We start from the raw sequence: 22,327 nt of genomic DNA on the forward strand, positions 1-22,327 counted from the left end.
TGTGTACAACCGATCTAGACTTGGACACAAAACCAGACATAGATCATACTTATCGTTATTGAATCAAACTAAAAAACCTCGAGTCCAAGCATGAGTTCTAAAGTCTAGCTTGATTAATCAAGTTAGACGAGATTAATACTGGGTCCCTAAGGATCAGATTCACTATCTAATCAGACCCAACAGGGGTCATGATCCAAGGGGATCCAAAACCATCTTAGCTAGATAAGACTTGCTGGATTTTAATTTTTAATTTTTAATTTTTATTTTGAACTTAGATTGAACCTAGGATAGTTAAGGATATAGGTCTAATTAATACTTGCCCAACCTAGAACCAAGATGGGGTGAGATGATAGTACACTACGGAAACTCAGTCTAGGTAGTCAAGTGGAGTAAGGAGTATTCTATTTAGTCTGCTTAGCTGAGTGGAACTAACAGAAGTTACCTTGTCAAACCTTAGACTAGTTAGACCAAGATTTTTCCTTAAATTAACTAAGTATATAAATTCATGAATTAGCTTTGTCTTAAAAAGTAATCATTGTTTCGATACCTAAGAAGGCCTCTGTGTCTCACCACTGCCTGAAAACTAAAACCTAAAATATATACTTAATTAGTCGACGATTAAACTTGAATCTAACTCAAGGTTAATCAAGTCTTAGAAAATCACATCTTGAATTGATTAAGTAAAATTAAAAAAATCATCTCACACAACACATAGGATTAACTGCTTGATAGTTTAGAAATGGGTGAGATAGAAATTAGTAAAGTGAAAATCAATCTACTTTTAACTTTAAATTGAATCCAAACCAAATATCTTATGTGTAGAAATACAAAGATTTGGACTAATGAATGTTAGATAGTGAATGCTCCAGACACATGACTGGAGACATATTAAAATTCATGAAGGCTAAATTCAATAACCTAGGATCTGTTGAGTTCGAGAGTAATGAAAAGCTTAAGGTAATTAGAACAGGTAATATCGAACTGAGTTCCAATTTTATCATTTGCAAAGTTTTATTAGTATTAGTAGATTAATTTGAATTTAACTTATTAAGTATTAGTTAATTATGCAATACTGGATACTTAGTTAGATTTATCAAATCCAAGTGTATAATTGAAAATATTAAAAATCCTATCATAACACTTAAGGGAATTAAAAATAATAATATTTAAAAAATTAACTTATCAAGCTCCTCAACTAAGTGTCTATTCATAGTTGTGGGATAGAAGACTGTATCACACTCATATAAGGCTCATCTCAAAGATGAGTCAAAATGGCTTAGTCAAGGGTTTACGTAAGTTAATTAACTTAGAAAACACAATTTGTAATGCTTGTCAACAAGGTAAACAAACAAAATCAACCCACAAAGTAACTAACCTAAACCAAACAAACTCAATACTTAAACTACTACACTTAGACCTCTTTGACTCACATGGGGCTAAGTCACTAAGCGGAAACTAGTACTGCTTAGTAATAATTAATGATTACTCTAAGTTTACTTGGGTAAAATTCTTAAAAACTAAAGATAAAACTTTTTAAAAAGTTACCAACTTATGCAAACTAATAGAAAATAAAAATGATATAAAAATTAAAAGGATAAGAAGTGACCATGGTGGAGAGTTTAACAATGCTAGGTTTAATGAATTTTATCAATTAATGAATATCACCATGAGTTTTCATGTTTTAGAACCCCACAATAAAATAAAATAGTAGAAAGAAAAAATATGACTCTACAAGAAGTAGCCAGGACAATGGTAAATGAATACAAATTAACTAACCAATTTTAAGCTGAGACAATAAGTACAATCTGTTATATTTAAAATAAGATATTAATTAATAAATATTATAATAAAACTACCTATGAAATACTCAATCTAAATTACTTAAAAGTATTTGAATGTAAAGTACACATACTAAACACTAAAGATTACTTAGGAAAATTTACATCAAAACAATAAAGAAAAAATTTTAAGTTATTCTACAACTCGTAGGACATATAGGGTTTATAACAAGGACATACTAAAAGTTGAAGAAACAATAAATATAATATTCGATAAAGAAAATAACATTAATTAACCTAATAAACAACTTAATAATCAACAAAACCAAGAAGAAGAGGAAATTCAACCTCAAACACAACCAAACCAGAAAATAGGACTGACCTAAACCTAATCGAACTAAATACCACACGAGCACCCATATTAAGAGTCAATCACGCACCTGACCAAATATTGGGTGATCAAAACCTAGGAGTTCGAACTAGATCATCCTATAGAAACCTGAGCTAAATAGCACTAATATCCAATATTGAACCAAAAACTATAGAAGAAGCCCTACCTAACCCTGACTGGATAATAGCAATGCAAGAATAACTAGCAGAATTTAAATGAAACCAAGTATAGGACTTAGTTCTCATGTCAGATAACAAATCAATTATAGAAGCTAAATGAGTGTTTAGAAATAAAACAGATGAAAAAGGAAAAGTTGTAAGAAATAAAATTAGACTAGTAGCTAAGGGGTTTAGCCAAGTAGAAAGACTAGACTACAATGAAACCTATGCACCTGTAGCTAGACTTAAATCCAATAGAATGTTGCTAATCTATGCAGCTCACAAAGGATTCAAGCTCTACTAAATAGATGTAAAGTTCGCATTCTTGAACGAGTTCATTAAAGAAGAAGTCTATGTAGGTCAACCACCTTGGTTTGAAGATAAAGACCATCCAAATTATGTCTTCAAACTCAAGAAAGCCTTATACGGGTTAAAACAAGTACCTAGGGTATGGTATGAAAGGTTATCGATATACTTAGTGTCTAAGGGTTTTAACCAAGGACAAATTGACCTTTCATTATTTGTTAAAACTATAGAAAAGAACTTCTTCATAGCCCAAATCTATGTAAATGATATCATTTTTGGTTCAATAAACACTAAATTCTTAAATGAATTTGTTGAACTAATAAAAAATGAGTTGGATAGGTGAGTTATACTTTTTCTTAGGGTTATAAATCAAATAGACTAAAAATGGTAATTATATTTATCAAACTAAATATGTTAAAGACCTAATTAAGAAATTTGGAATGAAAAAGTGTAAAAAAAATAAAAACACCCTATTGCAAATATATAAATTGATAGTGACCCAAAAGGAAAACAAGTAGACTTAAAATACTATAGGTGTATAATAGGTAGTCTACTATACTTAATTGTAAGTCGACCTGATATTTTATTTACAGTTGGTATGTGTGCTAGGTATCAATCTCACATAACATTAGTAAAAAGAATACTTAGGTATGTTAAGGGAATATTAAATGTAAGAATATTGTACCTTAGGAGCAATAACTTTGACCTAGTAGGGTACTCTGACTTAGACTATGTTGGTTGTAAACTAGACAGAAAAGGATGGAAGTTGTCAATTCTTGGGTTCATGTCTAGTCAGCTGGTGTAACAAAAAATAATAATGTGTTGCACTATCTACTACTGAAGCAGAGTACATAGGAATGGGGGAATGTGTTGTACAATTACTTTGGATGATGCACATATTAACTGACTTTAATTTAAAATACCCCAATACTAAAGTATTAATTGACAATATTAGTTCAATCAACTTGACTAAAAATCCAATGTATCACTCTCGAACCAAACATATAGAAGTCAAATACTATTTTGTTAGGGACTATATCGCTAAGGGGGAGATTGTACTCAACTATGTTGAGTCCAAATCAAACTTAGCTGACATCTTCATAAAATCTCTTCCTGAATCTAAGTTTAGCACACTCAGAATGCAATTAGAAATGTACCAAGACTTGATTTTGGATTAGTAGTCATGATCCAAAGGAATCTTCAAAACTCAGATCAAAATAATGAGTTTTAAACTCATGATCTTGGATTGCAAAAAGTTCAAAGTAATTTTTTTTGAATTGCAGAACGTTTTCAAAATATTTTGACTTTTTCGAAATGGACTTGGAAAATCTTCAAAACTTAACAATCTTAGCTTTTTTCAAGAAAAACAAAACTTTTACAAAATATTTTTGGAAAATATTTTCAAAAATTAAAGTATGACTTGGATGGTTCTTAGACCAATTGACAAAGTAAAAAGAACAATGTCAAGTTCAGGGGGAGAGAAAAATTCTGTTTTCAAAATTTTCTCTAAGTATACCTTAATTTCAGGGGGAGAATCTTGAGTCAAGGGGAAGTAATATTTTTTGACTGGGAATTTATTGTGAACTTGTTTTTATTAAAGTAATTTATACTTAACTTAAAACTTGGTTTGCTATAATAAAAAAGAGATAGATTGTTGGTGCAGGGAGCACCAGATAATCGAACCTGAGTTTTGATAATGGCAAAGGTTTCAAGTTAAGACGTAAAATGGACTAATGAGCTGAACTAAGTGTGCAGGTAGCACAGGGAAGTCCTAGTTGCAGCTAGGCAAAGGAAGACCTAATTTGGAGGACTGAGCAAAGAAGTCCTGGTTTGGAGGATTGGACAAAAAAGTCTTGGTCAGGGGGACTGGGCAAGGAAATCTTGATCAGGAGGACTTGGACAAGAAGACTTGGTAGATCAGAGCATTAGGCGAAAAAGTCTAGACAGATTTGGAGGACCGGATGACTAGCAGTGGAAGTCGTGGGGGTCGAGGATCAAGGCTGAGCAAAAGTTCAACAGGTCTGGAGGATCGGGTTGGCAAAAAGTAAAATCTCCCGAGTGGAGTGGGTGAGGATGCGTTCCCGGGAAGGGGAATAGTAGGCGTCAATCTGACCTAGAGTTTCATTGGAAACCTAAAGTCAATACCAGACAGTTTGCTAAAACTGTCACTTTTCTATTTATGTTTTGTTTTGGACTAACTTGTGATGCAAGAAGCTAAAACTGTCACTTTTCTGTTTATGTTTTGTTTTGGACTAACTTGTGATGTAAGAAAGGAGGGACTGAAACTTTGAGTTCCAGGTGCCCTTATTTGGATTCAGGCGATCGGACGGTCCAGGTGCCCGGAAGGGATCTAGGCGTCTGGACATCAACCGATCGGGCCAATGAAGCGGATGAGGTGGCAAAGTCCCAGTGGTCGGGACACCTCTGCCTCTAGGAGTACGGAAAGGCTCTAGGTGCCTGAATCGGGATAAGGCGTTGCGGAGTCAAAGTTGATCTGGCAACCTCCACATCAGCATCCAAGTGCTCGGAAGGGATATAGGCGCTCGGAAGATGCCGAGATAGCATTGGAAGCGGATCGACAGGATGACGTGGAGGCGTCTGGAATAATATCTAGGCGTCCGGATCGGCCTTTATAAGCAACTACGAGGGGAAATCCTAGAATACAATTCATACGCTACTACGATGACTTCCTGCGTGCGAATAATCCATTCATTACGCCGTCGTAACGCAGAGGAGCTGTACCGACTTCTACACTTCAATTTTAACTTCCTAGTCGGTAACATTTGTATTTTCGCTTTTGTACTTATGTTATTAGGACGGTAAAGGTTTACCATTCCTAACATATTTTGTAAAAGCGAAAACTCCTCGTAAGAGGGGAGTTTAATAGTGGATTGTCCGTTGGAAATGATCAAGGATTGTGGGTTTTGAAGTAGCAGTCTGTGGTTGTGAATCAAGTAAATAAAAGTGTACCTTTCTCTTATTTCCGCTGCACTTATTATTTCCGTACTTTGATTTACGCAAGATTTTCTGTACAAGTGAAAAGTGACGAAGCACTATTTGCCCCCCCCCCCCCCCCCCCCTTCTAGCGCTCTAACTCGATCCTACATAGAGCAGAAAAGAAGAAAGACCGAGGGAGAGAGGGAGGATAGAGGAGAAAGAGAGGAGTATTAGAGATGAGAAGCAATGTGCATGGATGATTGCCGGGTGAGGATATGAGGGGTGGGTGCTAGAAAGGGAGGGGGGGGGGGGGGGAGGGGTGGGGTGCTCCTATAGGAATCAGAAAGGGAAGGGGGGGGGGGGGGGGGGGGGGGGGGGGGGGCTCCTATAGGAATTAGAAAAAAAAAAGTGTGAGAGAGAAAAGAAAAACCTAATTTGAATTTACATGATTTACATGATAAACTCCACCTAATCTTAAACAACCTTACACTCGATCACTAAAACTTAAAATAGTTGTTCAATTTAACTTAATTGGTATCTAAAAAGTTTAAATAAGGCAAACTTTAGTGTCTAACCTCAATAAAGATTTTTTAAATATTATTTACCATCCTTTTTCTCGAACAAATATTATTTGTCATCTCACGGTTCAATTATGATTGTTTTTGCTTGTGCAGTCATGCCATATTGAGCTACCTTGCTTGTGCATTTCCAGGAATTCCTGACCACTGGTAACTTCTAATATGCCATTTAAATTCTCCTTTCTGGCCATTAAAGTGCTTGGTTTTGGTTGTTGTATTGCCCTCCTGACAATTTAGTAGTGGTATCTGGTAATAAGTGTTAGGACCAAAATGTAAAAATGTAGGGAGCAGATTTTAAATACTACAATATTAGGGTCCTAAGTCAGGACCTAATTTTAAAACTGTTCTGTTAATAATACGGGCAGGATGGGGAATGGGAACCCTAATGGAATTCTTCCCTTCACAGTAAACATAGCTTTTATGCTGCCAGTAAGCAACTAATGCATTTATCTGAAACCCAATATACTTTCCATATCTTTGACAAACAATGATATACTACCATTTTTATGCTAACAGTTGAAAATGTGGTCTTCTCTACCTATCTGTCTCAAGAAGGTTTTAGGAGACCAGAGAATTCAGTTTCAAGAATAGAAAAATAAGTGTGCAACTGAAAAAATCTTCAGTAAAGTTGTAAGACAACTGTGTAAAAATCAATAATTAAAGAGTTTTTGCCTTCTGATTTGTGGAGAGGGAAATGCCATGGAATAGCAAAAGAATGAATCTTCCCTATATTCTGGGTTCCCCACAAAGGAATTTCTGGTGCCAAAACTATTAGCTGTTTGCTCTGGTCTTTAATTTAAAGGATAAAGGGAAAAGAGACCTTCAATTTATTTATTATTATTTGAAGCATGCTTGGCGCATTAAAACAAATTTATTGATTCTTCAGATAAACTTTTTTGATTATTTATGTTAAAGATTTATTCTTCTTTTGGCTTACTAGGGACTAGCTGATGGCAATCAAATCTAGAAAATAGTTTCCCATCAAATTATGTTCTTATCTTTGTCAGCTTGAGTTTCCTTATATCTTACACATGCATTTTTTTTGAAAGGTATCCTGCAGATCTCACGACTAGAGCCAAAATCCATTCCATCTTGGATTGGCATCACTCCAATCTACGCCGTGGTTCAAGTACCACATTTTTCCAGCTTACTCTGCATTCCTGATTCACAGTGTGCATCTTCTTATGATTGTCTCTTCAGACATCCATGAGGATGGATAATTATTACTGAATTATGTTGAAGCGTGACAGTGTGTCCATGATTAATACATAAATTATGCGAAAAATTATTGAAGATAAAATAATACTAAAAACAAATAATTTTTGTAGAATTATTAAAATCTAGAATTCTGAGACACTTGTATTTTAAGTGTTTGAATCCTGTTATGGTTTTAATACTTAATCACTTATTGCCTGGAGGTTTAGGAAGAGTTGGGCTCATGGCGTCCATTAAGATGAGAATTAATTTACATCCAAAAAAAGGAAATTGGAGGGGAGTTCTTAAAAGAGGGGAAAAAGATACTTTCAAGTTTCAAGTCTTAAGACCCCAATAGCAATACTTTATCTTCTGTAAATTATTAATTGTGTTTTTCCTCGTAGTTCTTAATTTTCTTTGCATGTAAATTGTACCCTAATGGAGGATTGTACCCTTAAGACTAGCACCAATATATAATTTAATTCCCATGACAGTTTTCCATATTTGTTAGTTGTACACACATCATGTAGTATAATGAGATTTCTAGTGCCTGATTCTGTATCTTGCAATACAGTGGGCTTTGTTCTTAACAGCACACTGGCACCTGCACTTGGTCTTCCATTAAATCCACAAGCAGCAAAGGAAGCTGAGAAAGTTCTTAGTGAATCACTTTCCCATATAGAATCTGTATGGCTTAAAGGAAATGCAAAATTTCTGCTAGGGAACTTCAGGCCATCCATTGCAGATCTCAGTCTTGTCTGTGAAATTATGCAACTTGAGGTATGCCAGCTCTATTCATCACCATGCAAACTACTCATCACTTTGAATATTAGGCTTTACTGAAGCTTTTTTCTTGTAGTTTAGTATTGTAATGATAGCACAAAAAAAATCATGCTGTTTATAGGTTTGGTGGTATGAACTAGTTAAGTCTATTTAATGTGCCAACAAAATGAGACCAATGACTAGAAATTTGAAACCAAAGTTGCAACAGAACCATTTTAGATGTGTCTTAGTTATGTGTTATTTGAGCATCTCTATTTGGTTTGAAGTTGATTCATCTCCATTTTGCCACCAATGACCACTCAGCTGAAGTACAAGAATCATTTCAAGAATTTATCCCATTTGATTGATACTTAATTGGTTTATAATTCCTAGACCCTTTTCTTTAGAAATATGTATGTCACTTTGTCAGTATAACAGATGTTAGATAATATCTACATCTAGCAGATGTTCCATCGTTGATTTGATCTAAACCTTATGATCATGTTCCCTGATGATCACAATTTCATAAATAATAAGAAAAATTATAGAAGCATATGGTGTCATCTAGAGGGGATGAGCCTGTTCCCAAAATGGAAAGAAATCTAGAATGTTTCAAGACCTACTAGTGCATTGATTCAAGTTCCCATTAAGATCAAGAACTTAAATTGAATAGTGGTAGTCCTTGATAACTTGACACAGAAATAAGGAACCTGGCCCAAATAGCTTACTAAAATCATGAAGAACAACCAGGACTAAGCTCTCTAGACACATGCTAATTACTTTTCCTGTTCATTTAATATACCCACAAGATCTATCCCTAAGCCCAAAATACAATTCACACAATCTTTTAAGGTAGTCTTGATATTACCACAAGTTGCAAGCTTCACTCATTGCATACTTTAATTTGTTTTGTCAAACTTAGTATTTTCTAATGACCTACAATAAATGCACCTAGTCCTCAGCTCGCTCCATGTGCCAACCTTCATGCTATACTTACGTAGTTCATCTTCTTCCAATCACCATCAATGTTATGCCTCAATGTTTCTCGTCTTGTGGTCCCTCGGATGTTCCATTCCATCCTTCTATCTCTACTGGACCTCGAGTCACCGAGTCACAAAACTTGGTTGTGTTAAGTCAAGCTTCACGAGCTACTCCAATACCACCTTAACATTTCTAGTCCTGCAACCCCTCGTATACCTCATAAAACCTTCTTTGGACTTCCAAGCCATTGAGCATGTTGTCTTGGTCACACCAAGTCGTATCCACACTCGACCTCGTCGAGTCACAAGCTCAATATGTGTCTTGCTACGTTTGTGCACAATTAAAACCCAATGTTGAGTCTGACCACTTTGGGCACAATTGGATTAAGAATCTCCTTTTTTATATTTTGATGCTTAGTAAGGAAAATTAACAGATGAAATAGGACCTAAAATGCTCCTCCTCCACCTAAGTTCCTCTTAAAGCTAGAAATTTTCCAAGAGAAGATGAGATTCCAATTCTCTTCACTTTTCCTGGAGGTGAGATTCCTAACTAAAACCTCTTCCCTTTCCTTTTCCCCCTTTGACATCAAAAAAATGCATCAACAATGGTAACCATCTTGTAATACTATGATCAACTCATGTTGAATGTTTCATTTCTGGACATTCTACATAGCTTTAGTCTACCGCTTACCTGACCCCCAATTGACTAAACCCAGTGGAGAATTGGAGGGGGAAGTAGAAAGGAGATGCAAAAGAGTAAGAAAAGAACATCTTTAGCTTAATCGGATGCCCCATCTCAAATGATACGGTTTTGATATAGTATTGTATGAAAACAAGATACAAAAAAATGAACATTATTTTATCTTGATATGTTTTGTAATGTATTAAGGGGTGTTAGATGTTAGTATGAAATGATGTTCATCAATATGATTGACACAATGATACAAGACAAATTTCTTATATTGTGTCGAGTAGTATCGAGTTTCTGTAATTTTTCAAAACGATATTAATCTGCCTGAAATTCACCTTATCGTTGGATGCTGAAGTAGGAACTTCCTTCAAGGATGAAGATAAACTTATGCGGAATGACACAGGTCAGAGGGCGTCAGAGTTGTCCAATAAAGCCCCTTCGATGTTTATTTTTCTCTTCGATTGTAGAAGTTGATGAAATGAATAGGTTCGATTGTAGGAGCGCGGGTCACAATAGTACAGACTATGAGGGATCATGACTAATTATGTTTGGGTCTACAGGGATCATGTCGAATTATGGCTTATACGCACAAGGTATATGTCTAATTATGGTCCGTACCTACGAGGGCCATGACTTGGCCTATGGCTCCCCAAAGGATCAGACCCAGCATAAGGGGCATGGAGAGTCTTGGACACACGAAGGGGAGAGTTGAATATGGAGCTCGAACACAACCTTGAGTGGAGGGCTTTGGTGACTCGGATATTGAGCGCGTGAGGCATTTTGCAGGGGTCAAGCTATAAGGACTCGAGAGGTTGAGTTACATAAAAGAATTCAAGGTCAAGTTGCATGGGGTGCTCGGGATGTCAAGCCGTGGCCTAGCCATATAGGAGACTCGAAGCGCCGAGTTGTATAAGGGACTCGGAGTGCCGAGTTGTATAGGGGACTCTAGGTGTCGAGTCATATAAGGGACTCAAGAGTCTAACTAAGTATGGAATTATACCGAAGCTATATAGGTTGGAGTTGCTGATGTGGATTGGAGTCATGTAGGTTGGAGCTTGACGTGAAGCGGGATTACTATCCCAGGGTATTGAGTCTCCCCTTCAAGTCAGGCCGAGGAGCAAAGATGAATGAGGCATGAGAAGTTGTTGAATTTGAGAAGTACAAAAATGCAAATGCCATGTTATAACTAATCTCCTGCTTAGCATCATGCCACCATAATATCGTCATTATAACGCCTCCCCTGACAAAATCCTGATGTAATCTCTGACGGTTGTCATATCAAATCAGTGGCAATGGTTAATATCTTCACTGAAGTGGCCATGCCAATTGCTCTATCGGTGGTTTTGCTACACTATTGGATGCAGTGCAGGGACCTTGAGGTTGATCTCTCCTCTTGGATCAAGAGCATATCCTGCCCGTGGTGCTTATCTTTCTCGAGGTTCTTAATCCTGACATAGTTGTTCCACGCCGTCTAATCCTCGCAGTTGCCCTACACTGTCACATAAGGGCTTTGGTAGCCCTGAGGAGTCCCTGCCATTGGATCTACGGATTACCATTGGATCAAATGAGGGGGATTTGTAAGGGCTAAAATTTGCCTTGCTTCCCATTTGTGCATGCTATCAAACCTTCTACTTCTTTATTCTTTCTATGCGTGTGGCTCCTTGCAAGTTCTTTTCTTGTCCTTTCTTTCTTCTCCTTTACATCCCCAATCTCCTTTAGATGGCGTCCTTCAATCCGGCTAGCGGACACGGTGGTAAGTCTCCGATCATTGCCAGGGCAACGCTTGGGCCAAACGACCTTGGTTTAAAGCATTGTCCACCCAACTCACCGTCGTTGACAACTGAGCAGCGATCCAGGAAGGGCTCTATATCCCCTGGATAATGAGGTTATTGTTTCGAAACCTTCTGACCACCCCCATCTACCATTGGCTAGTGCTCTAGCTTTCTTTGTGGGTTAGTTTGACTATGGCTTTTGGCTTCTCATTCACCACTTCTTTCTTGAAATCTATACCTCCATCTTTTACTCTCTCTTTTATCTGAAAGGCTGAAGTATTCTACTTCACTATGTAGCTTGATTCTTAGTTTCTTGGAGTGAGCCTAACTTCTCACGAGGTTTGGAAAAACTTCTACTTCTTCCTTTGACCTTTCGCCCCCTTTTATTTTCCGACTTGTTGGGAGGACAATCTCTCTCATGTCCCCCCGTCTATGTAGATTTAGGGAGTTTGCCTCCTTCAAACAAGTCACTCGAGCAATCTAAGGTTATATATACATCAATTCCTATGTAGATTTAGAGAGTTTGCCTCTAAACAAGTCATCCGAGCAATCTAAGGTTATATATACATCAATTATACATAAGTTTTCTCTATGATTGGTCAAATTAATGATTTATATAATATTGTGATTTTAACCTAAAGTAATGCATCATAATAAACATTTTAAACTAAAATCATTTTTCTAACATATTACAAAATATCTACGTGCCTCAATACACAAATTATGTTATTATTGGTTCTTTGTGAGATGTAATGAAGGTATATATCTAGTCTATATGATCATGTAATTCTAGTGTAACTATTCTATTCCATAAAGTACATTTAGTAAATATATCGATAATCTTGAGATCTACATAATCAAATATTATATCTCCCCTTGTCGTATGGTCCCTAGTGAGCTTTGTTCTCAAGTAAGACCGGGTTCTTAGTTAAATTAATGGCGCTCACATTATTACACAACGCCTGGACTTTTTTATAATTAAATCCATAGTTTTCAAATGTATACATCATCCACAACAATTGAGCCACACATCCTCCCATTGTCATGCTCCGCACAAGCTAGGCTTGCCATGAAGCTAGCTTTGCTCACCACGCATGAACTTTAATAGTGTTAAGTAAAAACATACAAGCCAAACTAAATGAAACTACATACCTCAGAAGAAAACTCCACTAGTACTATGCATACGTGTTAGCAAATAACTTAAAGGTCAAAAACTCTATAATGTGAGCACAAAATGCAAAGTCGGTTTAAGAGAGAAGTGCATGATATCAAATAACATATTTCATAACAAAGGCCAAGAAAGAGTAACTAATCAGCATCTTCATTTTCAACAGTTTCTCTTATTGTAAACTTCTCTTAAATCAACTCTTAGATGAATTAATCATTCTCATATTTTTTCTTTTATTTTTTTACAAAAATTCCTGTTTTAATTTATCAAAAAATCCATATACAAACATACTATATAAGGGTAGACGACCCATAATCTACCTAATAAAGGATGCATCGTATATATGGATGAACGATTTGCAATCCATCCAAAATGAAATGCATCAAAATCATATATGAATACATAGGGTGAATGACCCGATAAAGATGTATCGTATACACGTGGAGTGAACGACTTGCAATCCATTCAATACAAAATACATCGTAAATATATATGAAGGGTGAATGATCTCCAATATACTCCGTAAAGGTGTATGGTATATATATAGGATGAATGATCCACAATCTACCTAATATGAAATATATCATGTGTATACACATATACTTACATATATCGAATGAACGACTAGCAATCCGCCTGAATACATCTCACATAGAATAAGGTAAATGATCTGCAATTCATCCAGTGAGTCATCTCATATAAAATGGTCGAAGCCTACGCATGTGCGAAAAACCCCAATGGCTCTTTTTAAGCGCGAAGATAATGCTCTAGAATATATGTAATTCATTTTATTTACATACATAGCTAGTCATGCAACTCCTTCAGAGCGCAGAGCTGAAGCTTTCTAATGTATGTGTTATATTTATTATCTCATTAATTTAAGTTAATTTAATATTAGTGTTAAGGCAATCCCTATAGTTTGATTCATTTATTGCATTATTAATTAACATAATTAGATAATTTAATTTGCCATCGTTCTCCAAGGGAACAATAAAATAGATATCAACTATGAATATAAAAAGAGAAAGCAATATGGGAGAAAGTTATCAAGCAACAAGAATAGATATAAGATCATGTAAAGAATTTTGTTTCCAATAACCTTATCATTATATCTATTTTTGCAAACTGAATCATGCACAAGGTAATTAAAATGAAACAATCAAGAAAAACCCACCTCTAATGTAGAGATTTATTTTAGCATTTACATGACCATATGATTTCCTCTTTGTGATCATCAACACAAAACCATGGTAAATATGGTAAGTGGGCGATAAGAAACTTGATCAGCTTCGTCTAAGCCTAACGATGACTCTAGCACATGGACCAACTAACTAATGCATCAATCCTTGTATACTCTCTTTTGAGTAAGGGCTTTCACTTTTCTCCTCACAACATCAGGCCATCCTTCATCTCCGTTAACGATCCACTAGTTGAGGAGTTTCTCTTCTTACAGGTATGTTCGTGATGCCCCCCATTATGAGGGATATACTCTCTTTCATTTATAATGGTTTGAGGATCCTAAAAAGAATACGCAATGGAGAAGGAATTCATACGGTGGTTGAGCTCATCAATTAAAGCACATTATTGGAAAAGAAGGCGTGGATAGAATTGACACGGTAGAGGACACACCTCTGTTCAAAGTTATAGCGGATGAGAAAATGAGGCGAGGATGGTGAGGGGATAGCATGAAGGTGCTCATTGATCTAAGAAAGAAAGAGATCACTAGGGTGGGTGTGCTAAGCAACAACGACTTTGGGCAACGGACAAAAGAGAGGAAGCGATATTACTCATTTGCGGTGAAGAGAGGAAAGGAAAAAACTAGCAACAGGACATGAAAAAGTGGGGAGAAGAAGGGGATTAGGTTTTAATTCATAAATTAGTCCACTATTTTAAAATACAATTTAGTGCTTAAAAATTTACATTTAGGACACCTGTAGTCATATACTCGGCCTCCATGGTGGATAGTGCAACACAATGATACTTGTGGCTATTTCACTTAATAGGTGAAATCCAAGAAATTGATATCCTCCATTAATGTGCTCTTTCTATCCAATTTGCATCCCACAAAATCAGAATTAGAGTAAACTACCAATTTAAATGCATCAATCCCTTGATACCAAAGACCTATGTTAAGAATTCCTTTGAGATTGCTCATAATTCTCTTAATGACAATCAAATTTGATTCCTTGGCACATGATTGATATCTTATACACATGCCAACCACAAATAACATATCGTGTCCACTAACGGTATCTATGACACTCCTATAATACTTAGATCCATTGGTTTACCATTTGGGTCATGATATAACTTAACACTTGTGGCTATTAGAGTGGACAACTCCTTAGCACTTTCCATGCCAAACTTCATAATAAGATCCTTGGCATATTTCATTTGGTTGACATGGATTCCCTCCTTAATTTGTTTGATTTTAAGTCCTAGGAAGAAATTCAACTCTCCTACCAACTCATCTCAAACTCACTCTCCATATGAGTAATAAATTTATGAAGGAAATCACTATTGATTGACCCAAAAATAATATCATTAACATACACTTGGGCAATAAATAAATCATTTTTATGTGACTTAATGAACAAGGTGGGATCTACTTGTCCCATTCTAAAGTCTTTGGAAATGAGAAAAGATGAGAGACCAAACTCAGGGTGCTTGTTTTAGCACATACAAGACCTTTGGAAAGTTTACATTTTAAAATCTCAATGGTTATTCTATAGACTTCTTCTCTAATAAAATCATTTAACAATTTGGACTTCACATCTATTTAAAATAACTTCAACCGTTTGTGAGCAGCAAATGCTAAAAGCATCTAGATAGATTCAAGATGAGCTACGCGGGTGTAGGTCTCATCATAATCTAATCCTTCAACTTGGGTGAAACCACGAGAACAAGACTGGCCTTGTTTCTTACTATGGCACCCTTATAATATCAATAATTGATTTTTCTTGCGGTCTAGGAACTAAAGTCTAAATTTTATTTGTTTCAAATTGGGTCAATTCTTCTTGCAGCACTAACACCCAATCCAGTTCTAACAATGCATGATATATAGCTCAAGTTGAGAAATCGAGGCATATTGATTTCCTAAGTTCCTAAAGTACGATCAATGCATGGGTCCAAAATTATTATCCAAAAACTTCTTAGGAACCCACCAACCAATAAAATATATGCAACTTCCTTTTGGTTTTGTTTATATCCTACACGAGCCTTGCTATAGATGACACGTTGCAATGAAATATATGCAACCTCAATTATTTGGAATCCAATGTGAATTTTCTTAAGTCCTTTAACTCTTTCACTTGGAACTTCAACATCATATTTTCTTCCCAAGTTGAACAAGTTTTTCAACTTGGGAAGAACCATCCTTTTGACCATTGTAATTGGAGGATGAAGCTTCCTCCTTAACTACCCTAAGTTATTTTTTAAGTGTCTTAATTCTTGCTAAAGAATTTGAAAGGTATGCAATAATCTTATATAATTTTTCTAATTTAGGAGAGTTTACCTCATCATCATTGCTTGATGATAATCCTTCTTCACTTGAAGAAGATGCTCCTCCTCACTTGATGAGCTTTCTTCTGGTTGGATTTCTTCATTACTAGAGTCCCCATCATCAATGGCCATGAAAGTCATGTTCTTGGTTACTTGGCACAATTCCTCCTTGTCCGGTGACTCCAATAAAGAAGACTTATCTCAAGTTGCTTTTAGCGCCTTTTTCTTCTCTTGGTCTTTTCTTCTTTGTTTTGAAGCTTTGGGCACTTGGTCTTGTAATGGTCTTTCCTATTGCAACCAAAACACGTTACTTTGGATTTAGACTTAGGTTTAGATGCACCTTTCTTTTTGGGATCCTTGAACATTTCCTTGATTCCCTTCTTGTTGAATTTCTTGCTTCTCCTCATCATTCTCTTCGCAAAATGAGCCATCCCACTTGAAGAAATATCGCCTTCATTTTCGGTTTTAGACTTGGATTCAGATGAGACTACTTTCTTCTCCTTCTTCTTTGGTTTTTTATTTTCTACAACAAAAGTTAAACCTTTCTCCTTGGGAGTAGCATTACTATGTTCATGAAATTCAAATTCACAAAATAATTCATCAAGTCATACTGTGGAAAGGTCCTTTGATACTTTATGGACATTCACCATAGATGACCATAGAGTTGTGCTAGAGAACACTTTCAATGGTTTCCTTATTAAGTCGGGTTGTCGACATTCTCTCTAATGACATCAAGTCCATTTAAGATTTCCTTGAAGCACCCATGAAGTTGATTCACCATTTCTCCTTCTTCATTTGACAAATCTACAATTGATTCAAAAAGAGATCACGTTTAGCTATCCTAGAATTTCCCATACCTTCATAATGCTCAATGAGTTTCTCCCCTAGTTCTTTACTGCTCTTGAAAGGTACAACTTTGTTGAGTTGGTTTGGAGCTAGTCCACATTGAAGAGTCACTGTTGCTTTGGCATTAGCTTGAGCTTTTTCTAAGTTCATTTGACCATGTATCTAATTCAAGGACTTCTCCATTATCAATTGTTGGGACTTTAAAACCCTTCTTTACAATTAGGTCTCAATATCGACCATTAGATAATACTCCAAGTTCACTCCATAGAAATATGGTGGTCTTGCAATGCTAATCTCCTCTTGAGTAGTCATCTCCTTCTAAATATGTGCTTCTTTAGGTAGTTAGTCTGTCGGAAGCTACCTCGCTCTGATACTACTTGTAGGATCCAGGAGCGAGTAGAGGGGGAGGGGTGAATACTCTATTAATTTCTCCATAAAACAAAGTTAGCGCATTGAAAATACAATAATATATATGAAATTATTGCAATTAATTCTAAAATGTAGAATGATCTCATTCTTAGTAAGAAATTAAAGGTGGATAAACATTTTCTTACAATTTTTCTCTTATAAGATTAAGAACTTAAGCACAAGAACACCTCACAATCATAATTACAAGAGAAATAAATTTGGAAACTTTGAGCACTTAGGGCCTTTTCCACTCTAGTTCCTAGTTGCCTTGACCCATATATAGAGCCAAACCAACAACTTTCTTCTCTCTCCCCAAAATTAGTTTTTCCAAGTGAGTAGTCGATTGGCCAAGCATCATCAATCGACTCTTGTTAGTGATTTGATGGCTATGTGTTACTTTTTCAAGCATCAACGATAAACTGGATTATTAGCATTGGGCTCATCAGTTGATTGTTAGATGACTTTCAATTAATTGATACCTAGTAGTCGATTGTCATCAAAATCAAAATGAACAAAATATTCTGTTTGATTTTGTTTGGTGCCCAGTCTACTAGTTCTCCAATCAACTGATACGAACCTTTAGTCGACTAACATGCCTTCTCTAGCTGCTTCCATCCAGAGTTCGCGCTTGCCTTTGTTTCTCTAAAGTACTAGCACTTCCTTGTTGTCTTGACTTTGGTGCTAGAAGGTTTTCCAAATCTCCAAGATTTCCTCCTTGTTAAAAAGCTCATCGCTTTTGGGATTTCTTTCTCGTGCCTAACATTTGATCCTTGTTGACTCATCGGGACCTCCTTTATCTAGCATCCGGTCTTGATTTGCTGGGACTTACTTTGTCTAGCGTTCGGTACTCGACTCGCTCAGACTTTCTACATGCCAAGTGCCCAATTGGACTTTTCCTTTCCAAGAATCTCCATGGACTTCCTTAGTTGTAACTGCAACCTATATTAAGTTTACCTACACACTCGACATTCATATGAAACAGCCAACATTGCCTTAAATGTTATCCAAACATCAAAACCACTTGAACACATGCTATGACATGATTGCACCAGCATTATCGAAACTTGGATCTTGCACCGTAGGTTTAGCTTGTGTAAGTCGACCTAAAATAAGAGAGTTGGACATCAAACTCCTTTGCTAAGGATGGATTAACATATCAATATTTTGGATTCACACACATTACATTCTAGAAAACAAGCTTGACCTAGTAAAAGTTTAGGTCGGAACTAATTTTATTCTAGAAAATTGCATTAACCACTTTAGGTAGGTCAACCTACTCTGAGCCTGGGTAGTATGAGAAGGGGACCTTTGATAGTTTATATTCGTCCATCCATCCTATTGATGAGATACAAAAATGAGAAGATAATTAGACTCTTATCCTTCTCTAACATACACAAACAACCACATGATTAAGAAATATTTAAAGCTAAGTTACATTACCTTATACTAAAAGACTAACATTTGTTTAGATATAACATTAGAACTAAAATACCGCAACTCCAATTACGTGATGGCACTACAATAGTACCTACAACCACGACATGAAACAAATAACAAAACACTAGCAACTTAGACAAGATAAATACATTCTCTTTGGCATATCGATTATTTTCTATGAACATCCTATGATCTCGTGCCTCCTCTCACTTGAAAATCTTGAAGCAACAATATTTACAGGTAGCTTTTGTTGACTAAGTAGATAATTGTCAATGATTATGCAAAACTAGACTAGGCATGGCAACACCACAAGAAAAATTCCATCCACCTAACTATGATTCATTTCTTTTATAAAACTAGGCAAGATTTTCACTTTGCCATCCACCACACTGTTCACGCCTGCATTTCAAGTCAAACAACAATCAACAATTGAAACATATAGTAATGTGCATGCCAATTCAAATGCCTCAACTATGCACACGAAAATAGGACCAACATCTATCGTTGTGTACCATACATATAAAGGCGTAAGATTGAAACCTTTATTTAACTATCTCAAACACCAAGAATGATTTGTAAGGCAGATGCCATTATGCACATGAAGAAATGGTACACTGAACCATCATCTTTCTTCTAACAAGAGAATCTGAACCATACAACCTTTTAGTTTACTGACTGATTGTAGAAACATCTTCAATTGTCCTGCTCATTTTCCAAAGGCACTCCCTATCTTTATCATCATTTGATAATAATGAAAAGCTCTACACCGACGGAGAGTTTGAAGGCATTCACCATGAATAATAGGGGTTGTCTCTTCCAAAACATGTCTTCAAGGTCCTGAGGATTGTTCTAAACATCAAAACTATCAATGAATACTAAAGACAAACTTTTTAGGTCTATCCTTCCTAAGGACCTTGTATGGTGCTAGGGCTACCTTCAAATTGCCTATAATACCTCCAATCACAAGAGAAGATTTTCCTCCACCGAGGGCAATAGGGAGAGGAAATGGAGAGGCCAATAGGGAGAGCAGACAGAGAAGAAGAGGTGCTTTGGGGAAGATGGAGAAAAACAAGGGACTTAGCCCTAAGAGGAATCAACCACAAGATTAGGTGTCACCCCTTTGTGATGCACGAGCAACCCATGAAATCTGCAGTCCCTCCAGTTTTCCTACACTGGAATTTAATTGTACTTGAAGGCATTATGTTTTCCCCCTCTTAATTTCCCAAATTTTATAAATGCCCCTTAGGCGCTCCTAAATTGCACTATCAATCTCAACTTTCCCAAAATCACATTATTTGATCCAACAATTAACAATAGCTAAATATGTAATTATCTTCATACCGTTCATTTTATACTTTATGGCATCCTAAGATATAAAACAATGTCAGCAAACACAAAGAAGTGAGATGATAATTTTTGGGAAAATTACATTTCAATTTAGAGTGCCTCACTAGGAAAATTAGAAATGCTAGAATAGTGTAGGAATTAAATGGCAAGTATCTCAACAATAGAGAAATGTTTTTTCACCCAAGAAAAAAACCAAGACTTGGTCCACCAAAGTGTATAATTCTTATATGGAACTAATACATAAATACAATTAGAGAGTTTTGGAAAGTTACAAGCTTAAAATGAAATAGTACGACTGAAAGTTGAAACAACACAAACAGCTACAACAACGTGTATAAGATGTGCCATTTGAATATGAGATATTGATTGTTGACTGCCTAAAAGATTCTGTCATTTTGTTCTTTGTAGATGGTAGAAGAAACTGTCATTGATGAATTAATATAAGATGAATGCTCAGTAATAGGCTACATCAAAATATTTAAGAGTAAAAAAGTGCATGAAGAAAATAATTGTCAGTAAATCTGATGCACTGGTGCGAAATAACATAAATGAGTTAGGATCTCATTACCTTTTATTACTTTCTAAACAAATCAAAATTTTTATGCATCAACTTGTTCTTGTGCAAATCCTTAAACTACAACTATATTTTTTTTTCTTGCTACAGTTGTAATTTGAGTAGATAAATATTAGCAAATAAGGAACATATTTAGCAAGGTGCTATTTCTTAGACTTGCAGCAAAGTGCTAGTAGATGTACTGTACATGTTTCATGGCAGTTTTATTCACTAATTAAATTGCTATTTCTTGAGGTTGTGGATGACAAAGATCGTGAGAGACTGTTGGGCCCCCACCCAATCATTTTGCAATGGGTTGACAATCTGAAATCTGCTACCAAACCTCACTTTGATGAAGTCCATGAGGTTCTGTTCAAACTCAAGGAAAGGTTACGCAGCAGAGTGGCCTCCACAACAAATGATACTACTGATTTGAAGATGAAAGCCAACCCAAAGCTTTAGCTCAAATTGAATCGGCCATTTAGTGCAACCTTTTTTTTTTTCCATGAACTGCAATGCTTGGTTCCAGATTTTTATGACTAGACCAAATGTTTAATGGCTGAAAAGTCTTTGATTTTATCCTTGTACATGGATCCATGTTTGCATCTGGATATGTTTCACACATAGCTTTGTAGTAATAGAATATCATCAAAATTGAAAGGACGATGATCATAATATTCCATGCCTTGGGCTTTGATGCATGTGTTTGTAGTCTTTAGTTGCAACAAAAAACATACGTGACTGAAATGATTTGCAAACCACCATTGCTGAGAATGCATATTGTCGGTATGATAGAGCGACATTTTAGTCCCCTACATGGAAGGACACAAGGTTAGTATGATAGAGTGACCTGCCTACCTTCATCACTGATAAAGTCATAGTTCTTTTCCTCCTCTTTCGTCCCTAAATTTTGTTTGATTGTTTTTTCTCTACTAGTGTAATAACTCTTCCTTTTAGAGCGTCTTACAACAACAGTGCGAGTCTTTACGCCCATGTCATTAGGAGTCCTCACAGTAGCATTCTTCCCTCAATTATAGATCTCCTTTGAACGTTGGACGAACAACTAGTTTCCATGTGTTTCATCTTCTTCACCTGCTTCCCTCTGATATGGTTTTTTTTAATCAATAAATGTAATCTTCAATTACTCAAAAAATTCATACACAATGATTGGGCTATTCCAGATTCTGATACAGTAATGCTATTAAACGAAATCCAACAACATATCAGGCTATCAAAACCGGCTTAGTGTGAGCTAGCTAACCCATGTTCAAAAAGCGTACAAACTTCAAGCTATACGACAAATAAAATCTTATATATATGTATGTGTTTTTGTATTTTGTGTATGATGTAGATCTTCGATGCATGTATTGTTTCGAAGATCAATTTGTTGTGTGCATTCCATATTTGGCATACTATGTATATAGGCGAGTGCTACCTTTTTATTTTGTTCTTCCATGAGGTTCCTCGAGCTTCCTTTTTCTCTCTGCCAACGTCGTCATGCATTAAGTAATACCTAATGT

The 22,327-nt window shown here is 36.0% G+C and overlaps 1 protein-coding gene across 1 annotated transcript in view; it reads left to right on the forward strand.

The window, feature by feature from the left end:
* LOC141830568 (glutathione S-transferase T1-like) overlaps positions 1 to 21,473 on the forward strand; it is a 22,040-nt gene extending 567 nt beyond the window's left edge. The window contains exons 2-5 of the mRNA XM_074717973.1: positions 6,245 to 6,298; positions 7,198 to 7,277; positions 7,917 to 8,122; positions 21,063 to 21,473. Of these exons, the coding sequence (XP_074574074.1) occupies positions 6,245 to 6,298; positions 7,198 to 7,277; positions 7,917 to 8,122; positions 21,063 to 21,269 (547 nt within the window). The 3' untranslated portion in view covers positions 21,270 to 21,473. The remainder of the gene's footprint in view (positions 1 to 6,244; positions 6,299 to 7,197; positions 7,278 to 7,916; positions 8,123 to 21,062) is intronic.
* Positions 21,474 to 22,327: the final 854 nt, after the last annotated feature.

This window comes from Curcuma longa, chromosome 6 (genome assembly GCF_044706935.1).
Source record: "Curcuma longa cultivar G26 ecotype Majalengka, Jawa Barat chromosome 6, ITB_CL_G26_1.1, whole genome shotgun sequence".
Classification (NCBI taxonomy): domain Eukaryota; kingdom Viridiplantae; phylum Streptophyta; class Magnoliopsida; order Zingiberales; family Zingiberaceae; genus Curcuma; species Curcuma longa.